The following is an 18,668-nucleotide window of genomic DNA, read 5'->3' as shown; positions in this document are numbered from 1 at the left end:
CTTTCTAGCTTTGAGCTCTGATTGGCTCCCAGGCAGATGCATGAACCAGTCCCCCACCCAGGGAGCCTCCAATCTATCCAGCCCATGGAGGCAAAGGTCGTTTTCCGATTGGCCTATTCCCCGCGTACGTTCTATTTCCGGTTCTGAGGCCGCGAGGCTGAAGCGGCAAGTGATTGGAGAGCTCTGCTCTGGAAGTGATTCCGAAGGCGGGCCTAAGCGGGTGTCAGGCACAGAGCGGGTCCGCACCATGGCGGCTCTGTTGGCTGTGGGCAGGTTGGGGGCTGCGCCTGCTGCTGCCAGGAGAGGCCCGCTCGTCTCCTGCCGGAGGTGGGCCGGCGCCCCGGCAGACACCGTGTACGATGTGGTGGTGTCGGGTGGAGGCCTGGTGGGCGCCGCCATGGCCTGTGCTTTGGGTAAGCGCATCTCCAAGGCCAGCAGTGTCGGGGAGCGGGGCCGTGGAGGAGCGGTGAGGACCGAGGGAGCTCTGGCACTACCTTCTCAAAGTCTGAGCGTTGCGGAGCTTGTAGTCCGTTCCCTCCCCAGAGGGGCGTTAGTTTCTTCGGGGTTCCCAAGGGTCAAAAGTGGGAGGGACCTTCGGAGTCCTTCCTAAAACAGACCTGCTCTGGATTATTTAGTTACAGGCACTGTTAGAAGCAGTCAGGCATTGTTGATTTGGGCTAAGTGGTCGTTTTTGTTTTTTTAAATAAACAGCTTCACTGAATGTAATTTGCAAAAAGAAAAGATGTAATTTGCATACCATAAAGTTCACCCATTTATCATTAGTTTTTTTGTTTTGTTTTTTTCCCGTTAATCCTCACCCGAAGACTTTTTCCTTTTTTTTTAGATAGGGGGAGGAAGGGGGGGAGAGAGAGGGAAACATGGATGTGAGGGGGACACGGATTGGTTGCCTCCTACACGCACCTGACACGGGCCAGGATCCAACCTGCAACTCAGGTATTTGACCAGGAATGGAACCAGAGACCCTTCCGTGTATGGCCAACTCTAACCACTAAGAGACACCATCAGAGCACCGCTAGTTGTTTTGTTTTTTTAATTTATTGGTTTTAGAGAGGGGGGGGATGAAGAGAGGGAGAAACATTGATTTGTTGCCCCACTTACCACGCTTCATTGGTTGATTCTTGTATGTGCCCTGACTGGGGATCAGCCCCCAACCTTGGTGTACCGGGATGCTCTAGCCAACTGAGCTACCCGGCTAGGGTTAAAGTGCACCCATTTAAAGCATACAATTTAATAGGGTTTTTTTGTATACTTACAGAATTGTGCAGCCATCACCACAATAAATTTTAGAACATTTTCATCACCTTCAAAAGAAACCTGAACCCATTAGCAGTCAGTGCCCATTTAGCTCTAGGACTGATTTTTTTCAACCTTTTTCATCTCACAGCACACCAAAAAATATATTTTTTGCCGATCTGACACACAAAAAGGTATAATTTTGATTCATTCACACTGAATGGCTATTGTGTTGGCTGTTGTCATTTTCTTTTTTTTTAATCCTCAGTGAGGATATTTTTTCCCCATTGCTTTTTTAGAGAGAGTAGAAGGGGGAGAGAGAGAGAGAGAAACATTGATGCGATCGAGCCTGCAACCGAGGTACATGCCCTTGGCCAGAATCAAACCTGGGACCCTTCAGTCTGAGAGCCGACACTCTTAACCGCTGAACCAAACCAGCTAGGGCCACTGTTGTCATTTTCTTACTTTATGATCTAAGGAAAAAGTTCCATGCCCCTGACTAGTCAGGTATTGCATGTTTTAAAAATTCTTGTGGCACACTGGTTGAAAATTGCTGCTCTAGGCAACTGCTGGTACTTTTCTGTCTCTGTAGATTTGCTTTTTCTAGATGTTTCCATACATATGAAATTAATGTTTTCAAGGTTCATCCAGGTTGTAGCATGTGCCAGTGCTTCATTCACTGCCTGGGGAGGGGAGGCTTGAGTGAGTAGGATCCTTAAGAGAGGTGGCAGGAGGCATTAGGGTGCAGTGACTACTGCTGGATCAAGGTATAGAGGTGTGATGGCCCAGAATGCAATTCATGGTCCCCACTCCCACCCACCAATGCAAATTGCTGTGGTGCTGACACACAGCTGCGGGGCTCTGGCAACCAATCACATTTTTTTTCCCTTTCTTGGCAGCGGCAACTCACTGCTTATTTTCCCCTGTATCTTTCTCTGAGACAGTGGAGGGACTGACTGTAATGTGCTGCAGCCCAGTAATAGAATCCCCAAGTCCCCATTTTGCTTACTGATGCAGTGTTTTAGAGCCAGACTTATTTTTGTTCCCCTTTTCTTTTACAGACTCTAGTTCTTTATCCTTGATTTAATCTTGAGGCCACAGTGAATTTTGCTTATTAACTACATTTTTCTGTTGAATAGGATTTGTAATTTTCAGTGATGTAATACTTTGAAGATTGGAAATACTAGTCTCAATACTAGTCTTTCTTCTTTGACCTCATTCTTCCTTTCAGGGGAATTCTATTGGCTTGTGATGGATTTTGGCATTATTTGCTTCTTTGCAGATGACGGATGTTGGACTGTCTGGAGAAAACTTACGGTGGTTGGCGGGGTATTTGGCGTGGTTTAGGACTCTGCATGGTGTTCCTTCTTGTGTGCCCTGTAAGAAATTTGTACCGTAAGGGTTAAGGAATTAATCTGTTGCCTCTCTTGGCAATGAATAAAAAATTCTGATTTTTTTAAATGATATGAAATTTTGCTTTTTTTTTTTTTTTTTTAGGGTATGATATTCACTTTCACGATAAGAAAATTCTGTTACTAGAAGCAGGCCCAAAGAAAGTATTGGAGAAATTGCCAGAAACTTACAGCAACAGGGTCAGCTCCATTTCCCCTGGCTCTGCAACCCTTCTCAGTAGTGAGTAGAATATCCTCTCTCATAGAACCAATCTCCTGTCTCTCTCGGCTTTCCACTGTGCCCCATAGGCAGAGTTACCAGAGCATCTGGTGTGGAGGGAGCTCACTGAGGTGGGTGGGAGAGAGGGGTGTGGGTTGGTAGTCTGGCACGTAGTTGAAGATGAGAACCTCTGAAATTACTAATGGATCAGCTCCCAGTCTGAGGAAGACGTCCTTGGGACGTGTGGGTCCATCACGTAGACTTCATTTGTAATGTTGGGTCATGATGAATTGATGGAACTGAAACTATATGAACTAATTACTAGTGGTCACTTCCAATGGCAGCACCCTCTGTATTCCCAGAGTTGGTCCTCTAGGGAGCTAGGGAGCCTGCGTAATAAATGCTTTTGGGTTGAAGCTGGATGTGTGCACACAACCAGTTGTCTGTAGGTCTCTGCCAAATGTTACTCCCTCTGACCATCCTGTCTAGAGCCACCTTGCCTAAATTAGACTTTTGCATCACTCTCTAGCCCCTTACACTGCTTTATTTTTCTTCTTAACACTTACTACCACCTGACATTATATTATTATTTTTTTAAATTTATCTTTATTGTTGAAAGTGTTACAGATGTCCCCTTGTTCCCCCCTTGACCCCTTCTACCTGACATCTGCCCCCCCCGCAACCCTCCCTCCCACCCTCCCCATGCCTTCACCGCACTATTGTCTGTGTCTACGGGTTATGCATATATGCATGTAAGTTCTTTGGTTAATCTCTTCCCACCTACCCACCCATCCCCGTCTTATTACAAATAATAAACTAGAGTGTTAGCTACAGAAGGGTGGGGACTTTGTCCGTTTAATTTCCCACTTTTTGCTCAGTACCTAGATTTGTATCTGGCATATTGTAGGTGCTCTATAGATATTTTCTCAATGAATGACTCTCTCCAGTGCCGTGGAGTTCAACAAAAAATAGTCTCTATCCAGAGACTAACTTCAATAGGATGGCAAAGAAAAAATAACAGTGTGGTTTTGGTTTCCTTGTTTAGTTCCCTACTTTAATGTGATTTGACCTGTTGATCATGAAAGCTGGGCCTTTTTTTATAATGTGTAATCTGGACTCAGGAACAGAGTAGCTTAGTCTTACCATCAAACAAGATAGAAGAGAGTATTTCTCTATTATGGAGAACACTGAAAGCAACCTCTAACTTAACAAGATGGGCAGACCAAGGGGAGCCCAGGAAGGATGCTCTGATCTCTACACAGATCTTTCTTTTGTAGGTTTTGGTGCCTGGGACCACATCTGCAACATGAGATACAAAGCCTTTCGGCGAATGCAGGTGCTTCCTTTATCACTCTTGGCGAGATATCTCGGTGTGTCTTATGTTAAGATATTGGAGTCCGCAGTCTCCAGGCTTTCTGTGAATGTGGGAAGAATCAGACAAAGCCCACACTCTGCCTAAGGAAGTGGGAGGAAGCATTCCCAAGAGAATTTTCTTCTCACCTCATGTCCTGCCAGAGGGACTTACACGTTGTGATTTTTCTGCTTCTGTCACTTGGGAAAGCAGTCCTCAGTTTCCAGTTGGAGAAATGTTCCGTTTTCCTTGGGCTTCCAGGTGTGGGACGCCTGCTCAGAGGCCCTGGTGGTGTTTGACAAGGATAACCTGGATGACATGGGCTATGTCGTGGAGAATGACGTCATCATGCATGCTCTCACGCAGCAGCTGGAGGCTGTGTCAGGTGAGGCTCCCGCCCCTCCCACCTCCCTTTCGTTCTCTGCGAGGCGAACCGCTTTGGAATTATTCCAGGATTTACTGGAAGAAAGGGCCTCTGACAGGCACTAATGTCTGCCATAAACAGACGTTCTTATGCTATCTCAGTGTTTTTTTTCTGTGTTCTTTTACAGCTTTATTCAGGTATAATTTACATACCATAAAATTTATCCATTTTAAGGATACAGTTCAACAATTTTTATTAGAGTTGTGCCACCATTGTCACAGTATTATTTTAGAATATTTCCATTATCTCAGAAGGAAACTGTGTGCCCATTTATCATATTCCCCAATCTCACCCCCATCCCCCGGCACCACTCGTCTACTTTCTGTCAGGATTTGCCTGTTCTGGATATTTCAGAGACAGACTCATACAAAGTGTATTCTTTTGTGTCTGACTTCTCCCACTGAACATTTTTGAGATTTGTTCATGTTGCCGCATGTGTCAGTGCTCCTTTCTTACTGCCAAATGTATTCCGTTGGGTGGACATACCACATTTTATCCATTCAGCAGTAGATGGACACTTGGGTCATTTCTACTTTTTGGCAATTGTGAGTAACACTATGAATGTTTGTGTACAAGGTTTTATATGGACATGTGTTTTCCTTTCTTCTGGGTGAATACTAAGGAGTAGAATTGCTGGTTATATAATAAGGCTGTTTAACATTTTCATAAACTACCAACCTTTTTCAAAGAGGCTGCTCCATTTCACTTTCTCACCACCAATACAGGGTGGGCAAATGTAGGTTACAGTTGTGAGTACACAAAACAGAGTTTATTCCTGTGTTATTATTTTCCATATGAACAGCTGTAAACCTCTTTTGCCCCTCCCTGTGTATAAGGGTTCCACTTTCTTCACATACTCACCAGCACTTACTCCTCCCCTTTTAATTTGTATTTTCTTTTAAAATTTTTATTTATTGATTGATTTTAGAGAGGAAGAGAGAGAAACATCGATTTGTTGTTACACTTTTTTATGCATTCATTGGTTGTTTCTTTTATGGGCATATCTGGACGACGCTCTAACCGAGCAACCCCGCCAGGGCTCCTCCCCCTTTTAAAAAAATTATAGCCATCCTAGTGATTGTGGAATGGTATCTCATTGTAGTTGGGATTGTATTTCCTTGATGACTAATAATGTTGAGCATCTTTTCATGTGCTTATTGGCGCTTATGTGTCTTTGGAGAAAGGTATATTCAGAATCTTGCTTGTTTTAAAACTGGATTATTTATCTTTTTATTTTTGAGTTATGAGTCCTTTATGTATTCTGGATATAAATTCCTTATTCAGTATATGATTTGCAAGTATTTCAGGGTTCTTCTAGAGAGAGAAAAATTTGAAGCAACTTAAGTGCTTTTTGATATGGGATAGTTCACTCCTATAATGAACTTCTGTGCAGCTTTTAAAGATAATTTAGATCTAATATTTAGTCACTTAGAAACGTGTCCCATAATATATTGGTTAAAAAAAGTACATGTCATATGGTCCCATTTGTGTGTGTGAGGGTGTGTGCATGCATATGTACACGCATAGGAAATTGTTTGGAAAGCTATATGGCAAAGCTTTAACTGTAGTTCTCTCTCAGTGGTATGATTGAGGGTGTTTTTTCCCCCTTTAAACCTTTCTTTGTTCAGACTTTTACAGTAAGCATGTAACTTTTATGATCAGAAAATAAGATTTTTACTTTAAAAAGAAAGGTTTTTCTTCCAGATTTTGAAATCTAGAAGTTGTTTCAACTCATGGTATTTCTACACTGTTTAAAAGCACAGGTGGGCTCATATAGGAGTAGTGTGAACTAGAGGAGCAGGAGGGGAAGAGTGCCTGCTTTAGGCTGATAATCCATTGAGAGCTTAATTTTTTTTTTTTTTGTACTGACTTATCCCTGTTGTTTTTTTAAAATATGTTTTTGATTTTAGAAAGAGAGGAAGGAAAGGGGAGAGATAGAAACATCAATGAAAGAGAAACATCAACCAGCTGCCTCCTGCACGTCGATCCGAGCCTCAACCCAGTCATGTGCCCTGACCGGGAATCGAACCAGTGACCTCCTGGTGTATGGGTCGAAGCTCAGCCACTGAGCCACATTGGCCGGGTCTTCCCTTTGGTTTTTGTCATTTATCAGCTCTCAGACTAGAGCATTGATCACATAAGGTTTTTTTTTAGATTCTATTTTTGTTGTTTAGGAATAAGTGACAAGAGACAACTGTCCTAGGACCTTGTTTTAGGTTTGTTACAGTGTTTTGCTCAGCCTGCATGGGCTGCCTTTCTAATGTTTTGTTTTTTCTCTTCTGACCTCTCTAGACCGAGTGACTGTTCTTTACCAGAGCAAAGCAGTTGGCTATACCTGGCCTGGTCCCTTTTCCATGACAGACTCCAGCCCTTGGGTTCATATTACCCTAGGTGATGGCAGCACCCTCCAGACCAAATTGTTGGTAGTTGAAGATTCTTATTTCGCCAGGGGTCTTGCATATCTATATCTTAGCCTCAATTCTAGGGCCTCTAGTTTTACATCTAATCTACAGTTGATGCTAATTTTAGGCAAAGCTTTGGGTTATAAGGACCAGTACCCAGTAAACCAGCTTAAGTTAAGATGGTCTTATTGTAAATCTGGCACAGGATGCAATCTCCTGGACCCTCTTAGGTCATGAAATAGAGGACAGGTGGCCTCACAGGGACAGGAACCAGAGTGTCAGAAATTGAGGCTGTATTTTCCCTCTCAGGAATCATAAATTACTCATATACTTGCATCTTCCATTTTTTCCTCTCTGCTCATCAGCTTCCCCTTTTCTGTGTCAGCCAATCCTCACTTTACATCATGACTGTTCAGCTGTAGTGCCTGCCTGTTGCTTTCTAGTTCAGATAGCAAGAGAATTTGGCTGAGGTTAACCTGTGGCTGGCACCTCATGGTCCAGATGTCCAGCTTTGGTCCGGTAGCTGATGCTGGGGTCACATATGTAGCACTACCCCTTTAGGGGCTGTGAAGCAGGCATATAAAAGGTTGCCTGCCACATATGGGCTTGCCAGCAGTTGGAACTAGAGAAGTCTTTAGGAGGCAGAGATAAACTTCTGGAACAGTTTCACTTATTAAAAGATTTTAAGACTTAGCAGGCTCTTGTTTCCATGCAGATTGGTGCAGATGGTCACAACTCAAGAGTGCGGCAAGCTGCTGGAATCCAGAATATTAGCTGGGACTACGACCAGTCTGCTGTTGTGGCTACTCTGCATTTATCAGAGGTAAGATCCATGAGCCCACCATCCAGGGACCCTACTGGTGTTTAATGTGTGTACTTCTCACAAAAACTGTTCTATTACAGGTCACAGAAAACAATGTAGCTTGGCAGAGATTTCTTCCCTCTGGGCCCATCGCTCTGCTGCCGGTAAGAAGTCCACCTGGCTAGTCTGCTTAAACACGTCCAGCCTTCCTCTTTCAGGACTTCATGTTCTCTCAGCCATTTTCGGGTGTTAAGTGGATATCCCCAGGCTAGCTTCATTTCCCCTTTGTACCTTGGTGCTTGAGAGTGCCCAAGAACAGGAGTTTTAGCTCTCAGTATTGATGGTGTTCTTTTGAGACAGCTCTCAGACACCTTGAGTTCCTTGGTCTGGTCCACATCCCACGAACATGCCGCAGAGCTGGTCAGCATGGATGAGGAGCACTTTGTGGATGCCATTAACTCCGCCTTTGTGAGTATCAGTCTGCCTGCCTGATGAGGTGCTGCAGGGGTAGGTACAGAAGGCAGTTTTGTATAGGAAAAAAGTAACCAACCAGCCACCCTTTCGTAACTGAAAGGCTTGGCCTGGATGACGTGAGGAGGGCATTGAGGGAAATCCAAACAACAGAAATCAGCAACTGGTGTGCTCTTTTGAGGGCTGTGGGCAGCTGTTATGCTGATTGAAATAGCTGCTTGGGTGGAAGTTAGCATTGGCTTCTTTTTGAAGCTGTAATACTTCAGTAATTTTGAACAGCTCTACTAGGTCCCAGGTACCTGAACTTTTGAAGCCTAATTCATCAGAATGCTTTGGAGAGGGACTGAGCACATTTCAGTGAGGAGCTTAAGAGTAAGCTTTAGACAGATAGGGGTTCAATACTGGTACTAACTGTAAATCTCCTAAACAGTGGAAATACTATCACTAGTCTCTCAGGGGTTAGTAATAATAATAATAATTAACAATAGAAGTCTAAAGACTTAAGATTAGAGACTTTATGTAACATGCCTCGTACTTTATAGGTGCTTAACAAATAGTAATGATTATTCCGAAGTGATACAGCTTTTAGATAACATGGCACAGTATTTTTGGAGTTTAAATGCTACACTTATCTAAATTCAGTAAGTGATAATTGGTAACATTTATTGAGCACTTTTTATGTGCCAGGTACAGGTGAAGAGTTTTACCTGTACTTATATATTTAAATTAATGACCCTTTGAGGAAGGTACTATTAACATGCTCATTTAGAGATAGGTAACTTGCCCAACGTCGTAATCTAGTGCAAAGCTGGGTTCTGAAATGAGGCCGGCCCTCAAGCCTGTGGTTTTAACCACCAAACTCCACTACCTCACTAGTGACTTCACACCGAAGAACTTCAGCTTCACTGCTCTGTAGTGGCAACAATAAAAGGAACTGAACATACTGGAGTGGCTTCCAAGAGAAGTGCTACCACCCTCTGGGTCATTTAGCATATATTCCCGGCTCGGGCCTCAGTAGGACATTCATTTAGCAATAATTACTATTGCCTTCTGTGTAGGAGGGTCTGAAGATAGACGAATGAGACACACTCCCTGCTTTTAGGAAGCTCATAGTCACATGAGGAGAAAGGTATGTCAGTGGCAATTTCGGAATAGTGGTAGAAGTATGCATAGGATGCTGTGGGAACAGGTGAGCACACAGAGGAGAGTTTGGAGGGAGGTTTGTAAAAAGAGCTGACAGCCTCTGACGCTCTGAGGTAAGATCCTGGTGAACTAGAAGTGGGAGGACATTCTACGCAGAGGAGAGTGGCAGACGCAAAGGATGTTGTAGAATGAGCTACAGTGTGGCTGGTGCAGGTTATTAAAGGTGGGGACTAGTGAAAGGTCAAGGTCAGAGGTAGGCAGGGCCAGCTCAGGAGCAGTTTGGCTTGTTCCTAAAACCTGTGGGGAATGATGGGAAACTGTTTTGCATTTATTTGAGGGACTTGTCACTTACTGTCCAGGTCATTTTAGGCATGTTAGGTGCTGTTGCCTTTGGCTTTGGCTATAAAAAGGGTTTCCTTGTTAAATTTTTAATTCCCTGCTAGTGACTGATGAAATTTCACTTTGTTTTGTGGCTGATGCTGCTCAGTGGAGTGATGCCAACCACACGGACTTCATTGACTCGGCCAGCACCATGCTGCACTATGCTGTTGCCTTTCTGAAGCCCACTAAGGCCTCAGCACGCCAGCTGCCCCCAAGTGTAGCCAGGGTGGACGCCAAAAGCCGAGTACTGTTTCCTCTTGGGTTGGGACACGCTGCTGAGTACGTCCGGCCTCGGCTGGCGCTCATCGGGTAAGATACTAGAAGAGCAGGGCTGCTCCCTTCTCACTCTGCTGCTGGAGGCCACCCCTAAACTCCTTTGTTTTTAGGGATGCAGCCCACAGAGTCCATCCACTTGCAGGACAAGGTGTCAACATGGGCTTTGGGGACATCTCCAGCTTGGTCCATCACCTCCGTACTGCAGCCTTCGATGGGAAGGACTTAGGTAAGGGTTCATGTACCTTAGAGAAGTATCCAGAGGTCATTGTAGTTAAGGGAGATCAGGACCCCTAAATGCCCCTCAGCAGTCAGATGTGGTGGACATAAGTGCATGTGCTTTTCTAGGAAAGAAAACTTCACTATGGGATTAGGAATGTAACCTTCCTCTTTCCTCCAGGCTCCATGAGCCACCTTACAGGTTATGAGACAGACAGACAGCGTCACAACACTGCTCTTCTGGCTGCTATTGACCTGCTAAAAAGGCTCTATTCCACCAGTGCCACCCCGCTTGTGCTGCTCAGGACGTGGGGCTTGCAGGCCACGAATGCAGTATCTCCACTCAAAGTAAGAGGTCGCTCGTGGCTAAGAGTCTTGGTCACTGAGGCATGACTTTGCCAATGACTTGGTTTATTTGAATTAATTTTCTTGGCTGTAAAATTATCTTTTTTATCTTCTCCAGCAGTTATGAGCAAAAAGTCTGCTGGGCCTGTTGGTGCTAGGGCCCATCTAGGTAGTAACTTGATACAGTATAAGGGCGGGCTTAGAACAGCAGATAGAGGCTTTCAAAGATACCCTTCAGCTCCTTTTGCTGCTCGGTCAGCTTTCTGTCCTGAGGAACATCCAGTTAAAGACATGCTGGAGGAACTCTTGGGAAGAGTATCTGGGACTTTTGCTGAGTTTTTGCTTTAATCACTTTGGATATTTTAAAGTATTTTCTTCACCCGCACTCACACCTCACTTTGTTTCATTTTTCTATAGGAACAGATTATGGCCTTTGCAAGCAAATGAATGCTCCTCTTCTGCAGATTATGTTGAAGAAAACTGAACAACTTTTCCTAAGGCCATCACATAGTTTCAAGATTTAATAAATTGATTTTATATTAGCATTCTCTAGTCTCTTTTTCTCCTTTATTTAAGGGGTCTGTGGAGCACAAGTAATGAGTGATAATTTGCTGTGAGAAGGGTATATAAACCAAGCCAAGAAATACCCCAAAGGAAGACTGTTACGATTTTTGTTGAAAACTTTTTATTACTAAAACAAATTACTAAGGTGCTGTGGCATTCATTTTTACTTGTTAATCCTTTCTAAAGAGAAGATCTGTACAGGGTTTTTTTTTAATGCTGGTCATAAATTTACACAATTTTTTGATCGAGATAAGAATGAGAAATATTCAATTGGTACATTTTTGTTCGAATTGCTGCTTCAAAATTAATAAATTAAACAAATTGCTTTAACATTTGTTATACATGCACTGGACTTTCTAAGAAGAAAACCAAATCTTGTTAATGCTCATTATTACTTATCACAGCAACAGATCTCAGTTTTATTTATGGTTCCTCTCTGGGACACCATTGTCTGTTCAATAATAATAAAAATAAATAATTTCATTGCACAGGTTTGAAACCTCAGGAGCCAGGTCAAAGGGAACATCTGATTAGCAGCAGAATTTGTTCATATTTGGTTGCAGACAGGTGGCTGATGGGGGTGGGGATGCTCTGGGTGTTTGAAGAACTCACTTCGAAGTACCAGAGATGCCTCTTGAAGAGATTTTTGGATCCGTTAGATTTGTATACTATAAAGAACATTTTCCCCAAAAGTCTGATTTGATGATGAAATGAGAAGAAACAGTCTGCTTTTGAACCAAGCAAAGTTATTCTTGGGAATAATTTTTGAAGAAATGAGAAATACGTTACTACAAGGGAGCTTTTCAGGCAAATGTAGAAAATGTGTAAGACACTAGAATAAAAAAGTGATAATATCACAAATGTACCTGGAATCTCAGGAAAAATGTGCCCAGCAACTACTGTGAAAGCTGTGTGACTACTAGAAGAGTCTAGAAAGGTCACTGTAGGGGGTCAGCTTTCACATAAGAATGGAAAGGTAGCCCAGGTAGGGAAAACATGGACTTTCCAAAAGTATGTAAATAAAAAATCAAGCAAAATAGGAAGAATTTTAAGGCACATCTTGCAAGGCTCTCCATAACCCACAGAGGATGTTCTTCATATGAAGATGGTAAACACACAACATCCTGTGTGCCAGGCCAGGTGATATGTATTTGAAATATATAAACACATTTACAGGAAAGAAACTTTAACCAGCAATATTAGACACTATAGGATTCCTTAATAAGAGGCCCAAAAGGTATACTGAGGGGCAGAAAGGACATTATAGACAAGTCATGTTTTCCTAAGAAATAATAATTCTTACTCCAAATTCCTCCTAAAATGGATAAACTGGTTAATTCTCCAGATGCTCTAATCAAGATGATCAGAATATATGTAGATACATTTCTGGAGTTAATGCATCTAAGAGTTCTGGAGGTACTTGGGATGACCAAAGGAGTCTGAACAGCCTCAGTCTATAAGAAATCTTCAGAGATAAGCTGTGACAAACACCAGGGAATCTTACCTCTCTGGACCTGTCAAACGAATCTTTAGTGAACCCAGCTTACCTCTTGGGAAAACAACTTGGTTTCTACTAGAGAAACCGGTCTCTCCCTAATCATGTGGAACAACATTAAGTGTATGACCGGTTCTAACACATTACCTGTGTGACAAAAATGGTAAGAGGTCTAGAAGCCAAGTGTTCTATTAAAGAAGAGACCACAAAGGATTTGGGAGGAACTTTCTTCAGAAGATTGAAAGGAAGGATTCGAGAAGATCACTGAGAGGACAGATTGCAGCTCAATATAAGGAGGAATTTTTAACATCAGTGCAGTCCCAAATGGAATGAGCTGTCTGAAAACATGCCTAACCAGAAGCTGAATGACAGCCAGTTAGAAGTTTTAAGGGAATTCTGCAACAGTTAGAAGACTGGATTATATCTCTGGGCTGTTTCCAACTCTATAAAGATTCTATTTCATTATGTATTAACATTTTTTGAGGAAGACAAAGGTATCAAGGTGACCTTGGTATAATAAAAGTCAGTGTGAAGAATCTCAAGAGATTTCCACATTGACTTTTTAAAAGAAAAACTAAAATTTGGGGGATGAGTATACAGAAATTTGCCTAGTTACTTGCACATCAGATGTTAAATATTTATTGACTCAGTGGAATAACAAAAAAATAAGGTTCCCCAGGAACTAGTGTGAGAGCCAGGTGTTCAACACCTTTTGTGAGAGAGCTGAAAGAAAGTCTACTGTGAAAGCTACAAGTTTGGGAGATTCAAACTGCTGGAAAGAAGCTGGAAGTAAAGAGCCAAAGTAAATGAGCCAGTCAACAGGAAGATCCTTTGAGCCCAAGAGCACTTGAGTGGGTAGACAAGAAGCAGGTGATGTCATGTGGGAAAGTACAAGATAATGAATTTTAGGGGAAATAATTCACAAAATGAAGAGCTCAGAGCATTCCAACTAAAAAAGAGAATCCACAGTACTGATGAGGGCCACAATGGCCAACCAATTAAAATGTTAGGTTACCGTCAAGAAAGGTATCAGAAACCTTGGAACTAGACAAATAATTCAGAGTATGTTAGCTAAAATGATCAGGGGGCCAGGTAGGAAGAGATACTGCTATGAACAGAATAGAAGGGCAAACTGAAAGGAGCTGCGACCAAAATCTAGATCCTCAAATAGCTACGGTATAGATGTATTTCTTAGAAATACAAAGAAAGCAGCTTAGGATGACAAATTACTATAACAGAGCCTGGAAGGAGGTACTGGCACTGAATAAACACATATTCCTAGGATGGACATGTTCAGTAATCCCACGGTTGACTTAAAAAAAGTTGAATAAAAGAAAGTGGCCTATACAAGGCAGCCACACCCTCCCAAACATGTCCTTAGAGACAGGATGGCCTCCTCTCTTAAGGCTGGAATCTGCAGGTAGGAGTGGCTCTCCATCCTGCTAAGAGTTAGAACAGCTCTCAGCTGGCTGATTGTAGCTAGTGCAAGGCAGGATCACCCAACCTCAGAGGTTGTATCTTTCTTTCCCCTTGAGTTACAAAACCAGGTATTTTTTTCTTTTCTCTTTTTTTGGGGGTAGGTGGATGGGTGTGATAAAGGTGGGACAAGGCAATGTGCAGGAAGGAAAAATATACTGGTGTTGATAGGCCATGGGAGGGCAGTCAGTCAGCTGAGTTTAGCATGTAAGAGGAAAATGAAAATGTTTAAAGGAATGAGGCACTCAAAGGGTTGAAATGAGATTTTTCTTTGGTTCCCAGGGACTTGTCCCTGGGTTCTCCAAGGTTAAGTTCCAAAGCTATTCCTTTTGGCTCTCTGTGACAAACAAGTATGCTCAAAAATTTAGACTCTGGTACCAGCTGTGCAAGCAGAATGGTTAGGTACCTGTTCCTATTAGATGTGTAAAATTAATTAAACCCAAATCTCTAGACTTAGAGGCAAGAGCTGTCTACAAAAGCCCCTTCTTCCTGATTAAGCCAGCTGCTGGGTTTCAATCCAGGTGGTTTCCAGACTACCTCAGAACATGGCTGAGTCTTCTCTCCTTCTCCTGTTAAAAAGGTTATTGGCAAATGCAGGCCTCAGAGGAAGGGCCTGGCTTCAGTGGGAGATGCCCAGAGACTGCAGCAAGTGAAAGGTGGCCCCCAAGGCCCAGCCTGTCTCTATGTTGTTCACTTTCTTTGTGAGCTGTTGGGGAGAAGAAAAAAAGTCTTCACATTTTCATTCAATTTTCAACTCTAGCAAGCACAACATGGGCAGAGAACACCTGCAAACATCATCCACATGGCCAAACCAAGGCAAATTGGGAATAGCCAGTCTGGAGGCTTCCCCACAACCCATTTCTGCAATAGTTTCCTTCCTGCGTGGTCTATTGCCCCACCGCTGCCAAGCTGATCCCTGAATCTTCTAGTCCCAGAAAGTGATCTCACCCAGGCTTTCCAGACAGGACCTTCAGAACTCTTTCCCTAATCCTGAAACTAAATATAACAGGAGTTGGGAACAGATTTAGGGATAGAAAAGAACATACTTAGCTTCTCAACTCATACTTGTAAGTAACTGCATCTTCTTAAGCACTATTAACCATCCAAGGTACTTAAGGCATTCTAAGCCAGGTTGAGCCTTAATTCAGTGACCCCATTTTAGACACCATTTCCTCAACTACATAACATGGGGATTCAATTAGTCTTTATCAAATTGTTTTCTTCAGAATCCCTGGGGGTTCCTTCAAAGAGAAACGGGGGCCAAATGGTGAGGATTCTTAGCCTCCTACCTCTGCTTCAACTAGATGCTCCACTCACTAGTTTTACCGGCATTCTGCATAAGCTTTTTTTGAGTAAAGATGTTACCACCACACATACACAGATTTGGAAACCAATGGATTGGTTTTAGTCTGTCTGTCTAGTACTGTTTTTTATGACACAGCACTTTGTTGACCTGAGGAAATCCAGTCTAGTCACTGTGTCAAACACTGGGGAGAACAGCATGTGCATCATCTTGAGGTTTTGTCTGAGACACCTGAGTCAAACTGGGAGTACCCCCCATCAAATGCTCTCTCTTCTGTTCTCAGGACTGGGCTGACAGCCTAGGGATATATATGCCAAAGTGAAGCTATCTCTGGGGCAGGGGATTATGCACACCTGATTTAAATTTTGCTGCCAATGAAATCATAAAGAGCAAAAGGATGCCAGCACTGGAAATGGCAGAAACTTGTTCTTAAACTTGGACTTGGTTATAGTTGATACTTAAGTAGAGGATGTTAACTTAGTACTATGTATTGAGGGCTTAGGATGACCTCTTTAATCCACAAATTTCTCCCCAACGTGTGAAATGCCTACACTACTAACAATACCAATACTAATAACATACTATGTGCCAGGTATTGTGCTTTGAAGGCATTATCTCAATTTTCATAGCAGCCCTATAAAATAGGTATTGTGAGGATACCTGTGTTTTGGATGAAGAACCTAAAAGTTAGAGAGGAAGTAAATCATCTAAGGTCACAGAGCCAGCAAGCTTGCAAAATCAGAACTTGAATCCAGATCTGATGGACAGCAAAGCCCATGCTTTAAATATGACTATACTAATCTATTGGCAAGTAGTTCTGTCTTAAGCACCTTAAATGCTGATGTTCTTGGCAGGTAAAACACATTAAGTCCAAATACCTTAGTACAAATGAATTTATGAAATCTGTATAACACACAAATTGGGTAATATAAACTCACCTAGAACTAAGGAAACAGGAAGGGGAACGGGCACAAAGGAAGGTGGGGGGAGGAGGCTCAGAAACAGTACAGTCTAGTGTTTACTTGACCCCAAAGTTCAAAGCTGCCTTGAGCCATCTCCTCTAATAGACTATGTGACATTTGAAGACAAAGATTACATCTTATTCACCTTTGTAACTATGGAAGAAAAGGGGTCACAAACTAAACCTGACAAGCTCAGGGGAGGCCTGCATGGTGGGCCTTACAAACCCGGAGACTGAAAGTAACCACACAGCGCGGTCTGAACAAAAAAATTCTTAACTAAAAGTGGGTTGTGGTGGGTGGTCCCGTCCTAGGCCTGTAGCTTCCTTGACTAAGGTCAATCTTTACCTTCAAAACTGTCTATTGTCTTTGTGCATCTAAGATAACACACGTTTGAAATGGCAGGGTAACTTTCCTTTCCAAACCCCTTGAAGGCACAACCACCTGCACCAGAGCATGACCACTCTGCTGTCTTGCTGCCCTCATGCCATCTCACTGTGCCGTACATCTTTACTATCCTGTACCCACCTGTGTAAAAGATGTGTCTGTGCTTTATTTTTTATCCAGCCTCAGAGATTTCCCCACTTTGCTTTCTCCCGCCTCCCTAATTTACCACCAGTGGATTTCATGTAACCCCCTTACGTCTCCTCCTTTGATCTAATGCATAAAATAAGCTGCAAATTGCCATACGTTAGAGCATTTTCTCAATCTGTTGAGATTTTGCTTTCCAGCAATGGTTGTCAGTTTGGCTCAAATAAACTCTAATAAGACTTTTTCTAATGCTGGACATTCTTTCATTGACATAACCACAATGTACAATTATTCAATTATGGTACTGAAGACAAGAAAATAAATGGGATGGCTGAAGTATGTAAGATGTGTTTAGAATAAGTTACTACAGATAAAGCTGAGCCTGACTGTTCGGGAACAAATGGACAAAGACAGAAAGATGAAGAGGGACCTAAGATTCAAGAGGCACTAAATATATGAGGCACATAAAATATATGACATACTACATATGCACAAGGCATTCAACATTCATGAGGTCCTAAGCCACTAGTTGGTGACACTTCTTCTGGTTCCTCATGTCCTCTGCCAAATAAGACCATCTAGTGGGCTGAATGAGCTAATACCAATGTACCTGCGCCTGTGCCTCCCCAAAGAGAAGAAATTTGTGTGATGGCCCCGGGCACCTTGTCTTTGTGCTCCCTTGATTAAACTTCATTTCTAGTACTTACAACCACACTGTGGGCAGCAGCGGAGGGAGGCAGAACATAGAAACCCAGGATGCAGGAAGCCTGGCACTCCCAACCTGCTTGCACCCTATCCTGTGTGTTCATATGTCCCATTTCTTTCCCGTTGCTTCTCACCCTGAGTTTAGAAATTGATTTGATAAACCATGGGACCTGGGCATCTTCATTTGGGCTGCAAGCCTTCTGCTCTGTGACCTCTAGGATAGCTTGCCTGGTAACAGATGCTGCCTTTGCATTGAGGGAATTTCCCACACTCATAGTACCTTGCACAGTGAATAAAAATCATAATTCCACCTAGAGCCACTCTGGCTATTCAACAAGTTCTTAACTCTTTCTTCCCAACTCCCAAATAAGTAGTCTGTTATGAGGCTCCTCTGCTCTCTCTCTTGCCTGTAAGACGGTGCTGTCTGCAAAGCCAAAGCCATCCTTCAACAAGGCTGTGATGTAGCTGAGATCCATGCACAGGAAAGGACTGCCTGCAGTGAAGTTTTCCAAGTTGTCACACACTGAAAGGGAGAGAGAGTGAAGAATGGAATTCAAGTTTGCAGCCAACTGAGAGGTGTGTAATTTTCTAAATATAGACTTGGAATAAGCAAAGCAGAATTCTCCATTTGGCTGATCCCTAGGAGTCTTGGAGGCTAGAACTGTGCACTGACAGCCTCTACAAGACCGCAGCTTCTTAAGAACTTGTACATTTCTGATGTTATATCTTATCTACTCAAATTTACATGGGCTCTAGTTTATTTTCTAAATTTCTATGAGCTATCTATCGTTCAGGGTCAATTCAACCACGTCCCTTATATATTATTAATGCTGAGGCCCAGAAGACAGGGAAATACCAGTTAGCATTACTTTGGGGCCACTGGCTAAGATCTTTTATCTGACTCTCTCCAGGAAGCCTCTGTGGCTATTTCCCATATATTTTGGTGCTTGGTGTTTTAT

General features: G+C 42.8%; 2 protein-coding genes across 7 annotated transcripts in view; one reads left to right on the top strand and one right to left on the bottom strand.

Moving 5' to 3' along the window:
• The first annotated feature begins 230 nt into the window (after window positions 1–230).
• COQ6 (coenzyme Q6, monooxygenase) lies at window positions 231–11,223 on the top strand. Of its 2 annotated transcripts, none has more exons than XM_016208183.2 (12): window positions 231–413; window positions 2,752–2,886; window positions 4,143–4,201; window positions 4,478–4,601; window positions 6,933–7,063; window positions 7,758–7,865; window positions 7,946–8,008; window positions 8,205–8,312; window positions 9,946–10,148; window positions 10,226–10,341; window positions 10,513–10,679; window positions 11,094–11,223. In XM_016208183.2, exons 1-12 carry the CDS (start codon window positions 248–250, stop codon window positions 11,121–11,123), a joined length of 1,410 nt encoding a protein of 469 aa, XP_016063669.1. In that variant the 5' UTR covers window positions 231–247; the 3' UTR covers window positions 11,124–11,223. The 2 variants fall into 2 exon arrangements, with proteins under 2 accessions (XP_016063669.1, XP_016063670.2); XM_016208184.2 differs by lacking the exon at window positions 231–413 and adding an exon at window positions 2,001–2,633.
• Window positions 11,224–11,701: 478 nt separating this feature from the next.
• The window catches only part of ENTPD5 (ectonucleoside triphosphate diphosphohydrolase 5), a 34,635-nt gene continuing 27,668 nt past the window's right edge, over window positions 11,702–18,668 (bottom strand). For all 5 annotated transcript variants that reach the window (XM_016208185.2, XM_016208186.2, XM_016208191.2 and 2 more), the window contains exons 14-15: window positions 18,117–18,232; window positions 11,702–14,917 (exon numbers count right to left, since the gene is read on the bottom strand). In XM_016208185.2, coding sequence (XP_016063671.1) covers window positions 14,831–14,917; window positions 18,117–18,232 — 203 coding nt within the window. In that variant the 3' untranslated portion in view covers window positions 11,702–14,830. The remainder of the gene's footprint in view (window positions 14,918–18,116; window positions 18,233–18,668) is intronic.

Source organism: Miniopterus natalensis, chromosome 1, assembly GCF_054644295.1.
Source record: "Miniopterus natalensis isolate mMinNat1 chromosome 1, mMinNat1.hap1, whole genome shotgun sequence".
NCBI classification, from domain to species: Eukaryota; Metazoa; Chordata; class Mammalia; order Chiroptera; family Miniopteridae; genus Miniopterus; species Miniopterus natalensis.
Note: the sequence above shows the minus strand (reverse complement) of the source record. Positions and strands in the feature narration are given on the sequence as shown.

Excerpts from the sequence above, each read along its gene's own strand:
- COQ6 (XM_016208183.2), top strand. The coding sequence starts at position 248 with ATGGCGGCTCTGTTGGCTGTGGGCAGGTTGGGGGCTGCGCCTGCTGCT. Across the intron at positions 7,866-7,945 it reads CTACTCTGCATTTATCAGAG|GTCACAGAAAACAATGTAGC; the intron begins GTAAGATCCATG and ends GTTCTATTACAG. Across the intron at positions 8,313-9,945 it reads ATGCCATTAACTCCGCCTTT|TGGAGTGATGCCAACCACAC; the intron begins GTGAGTATCAGT and ends GATGCTGCTCAG.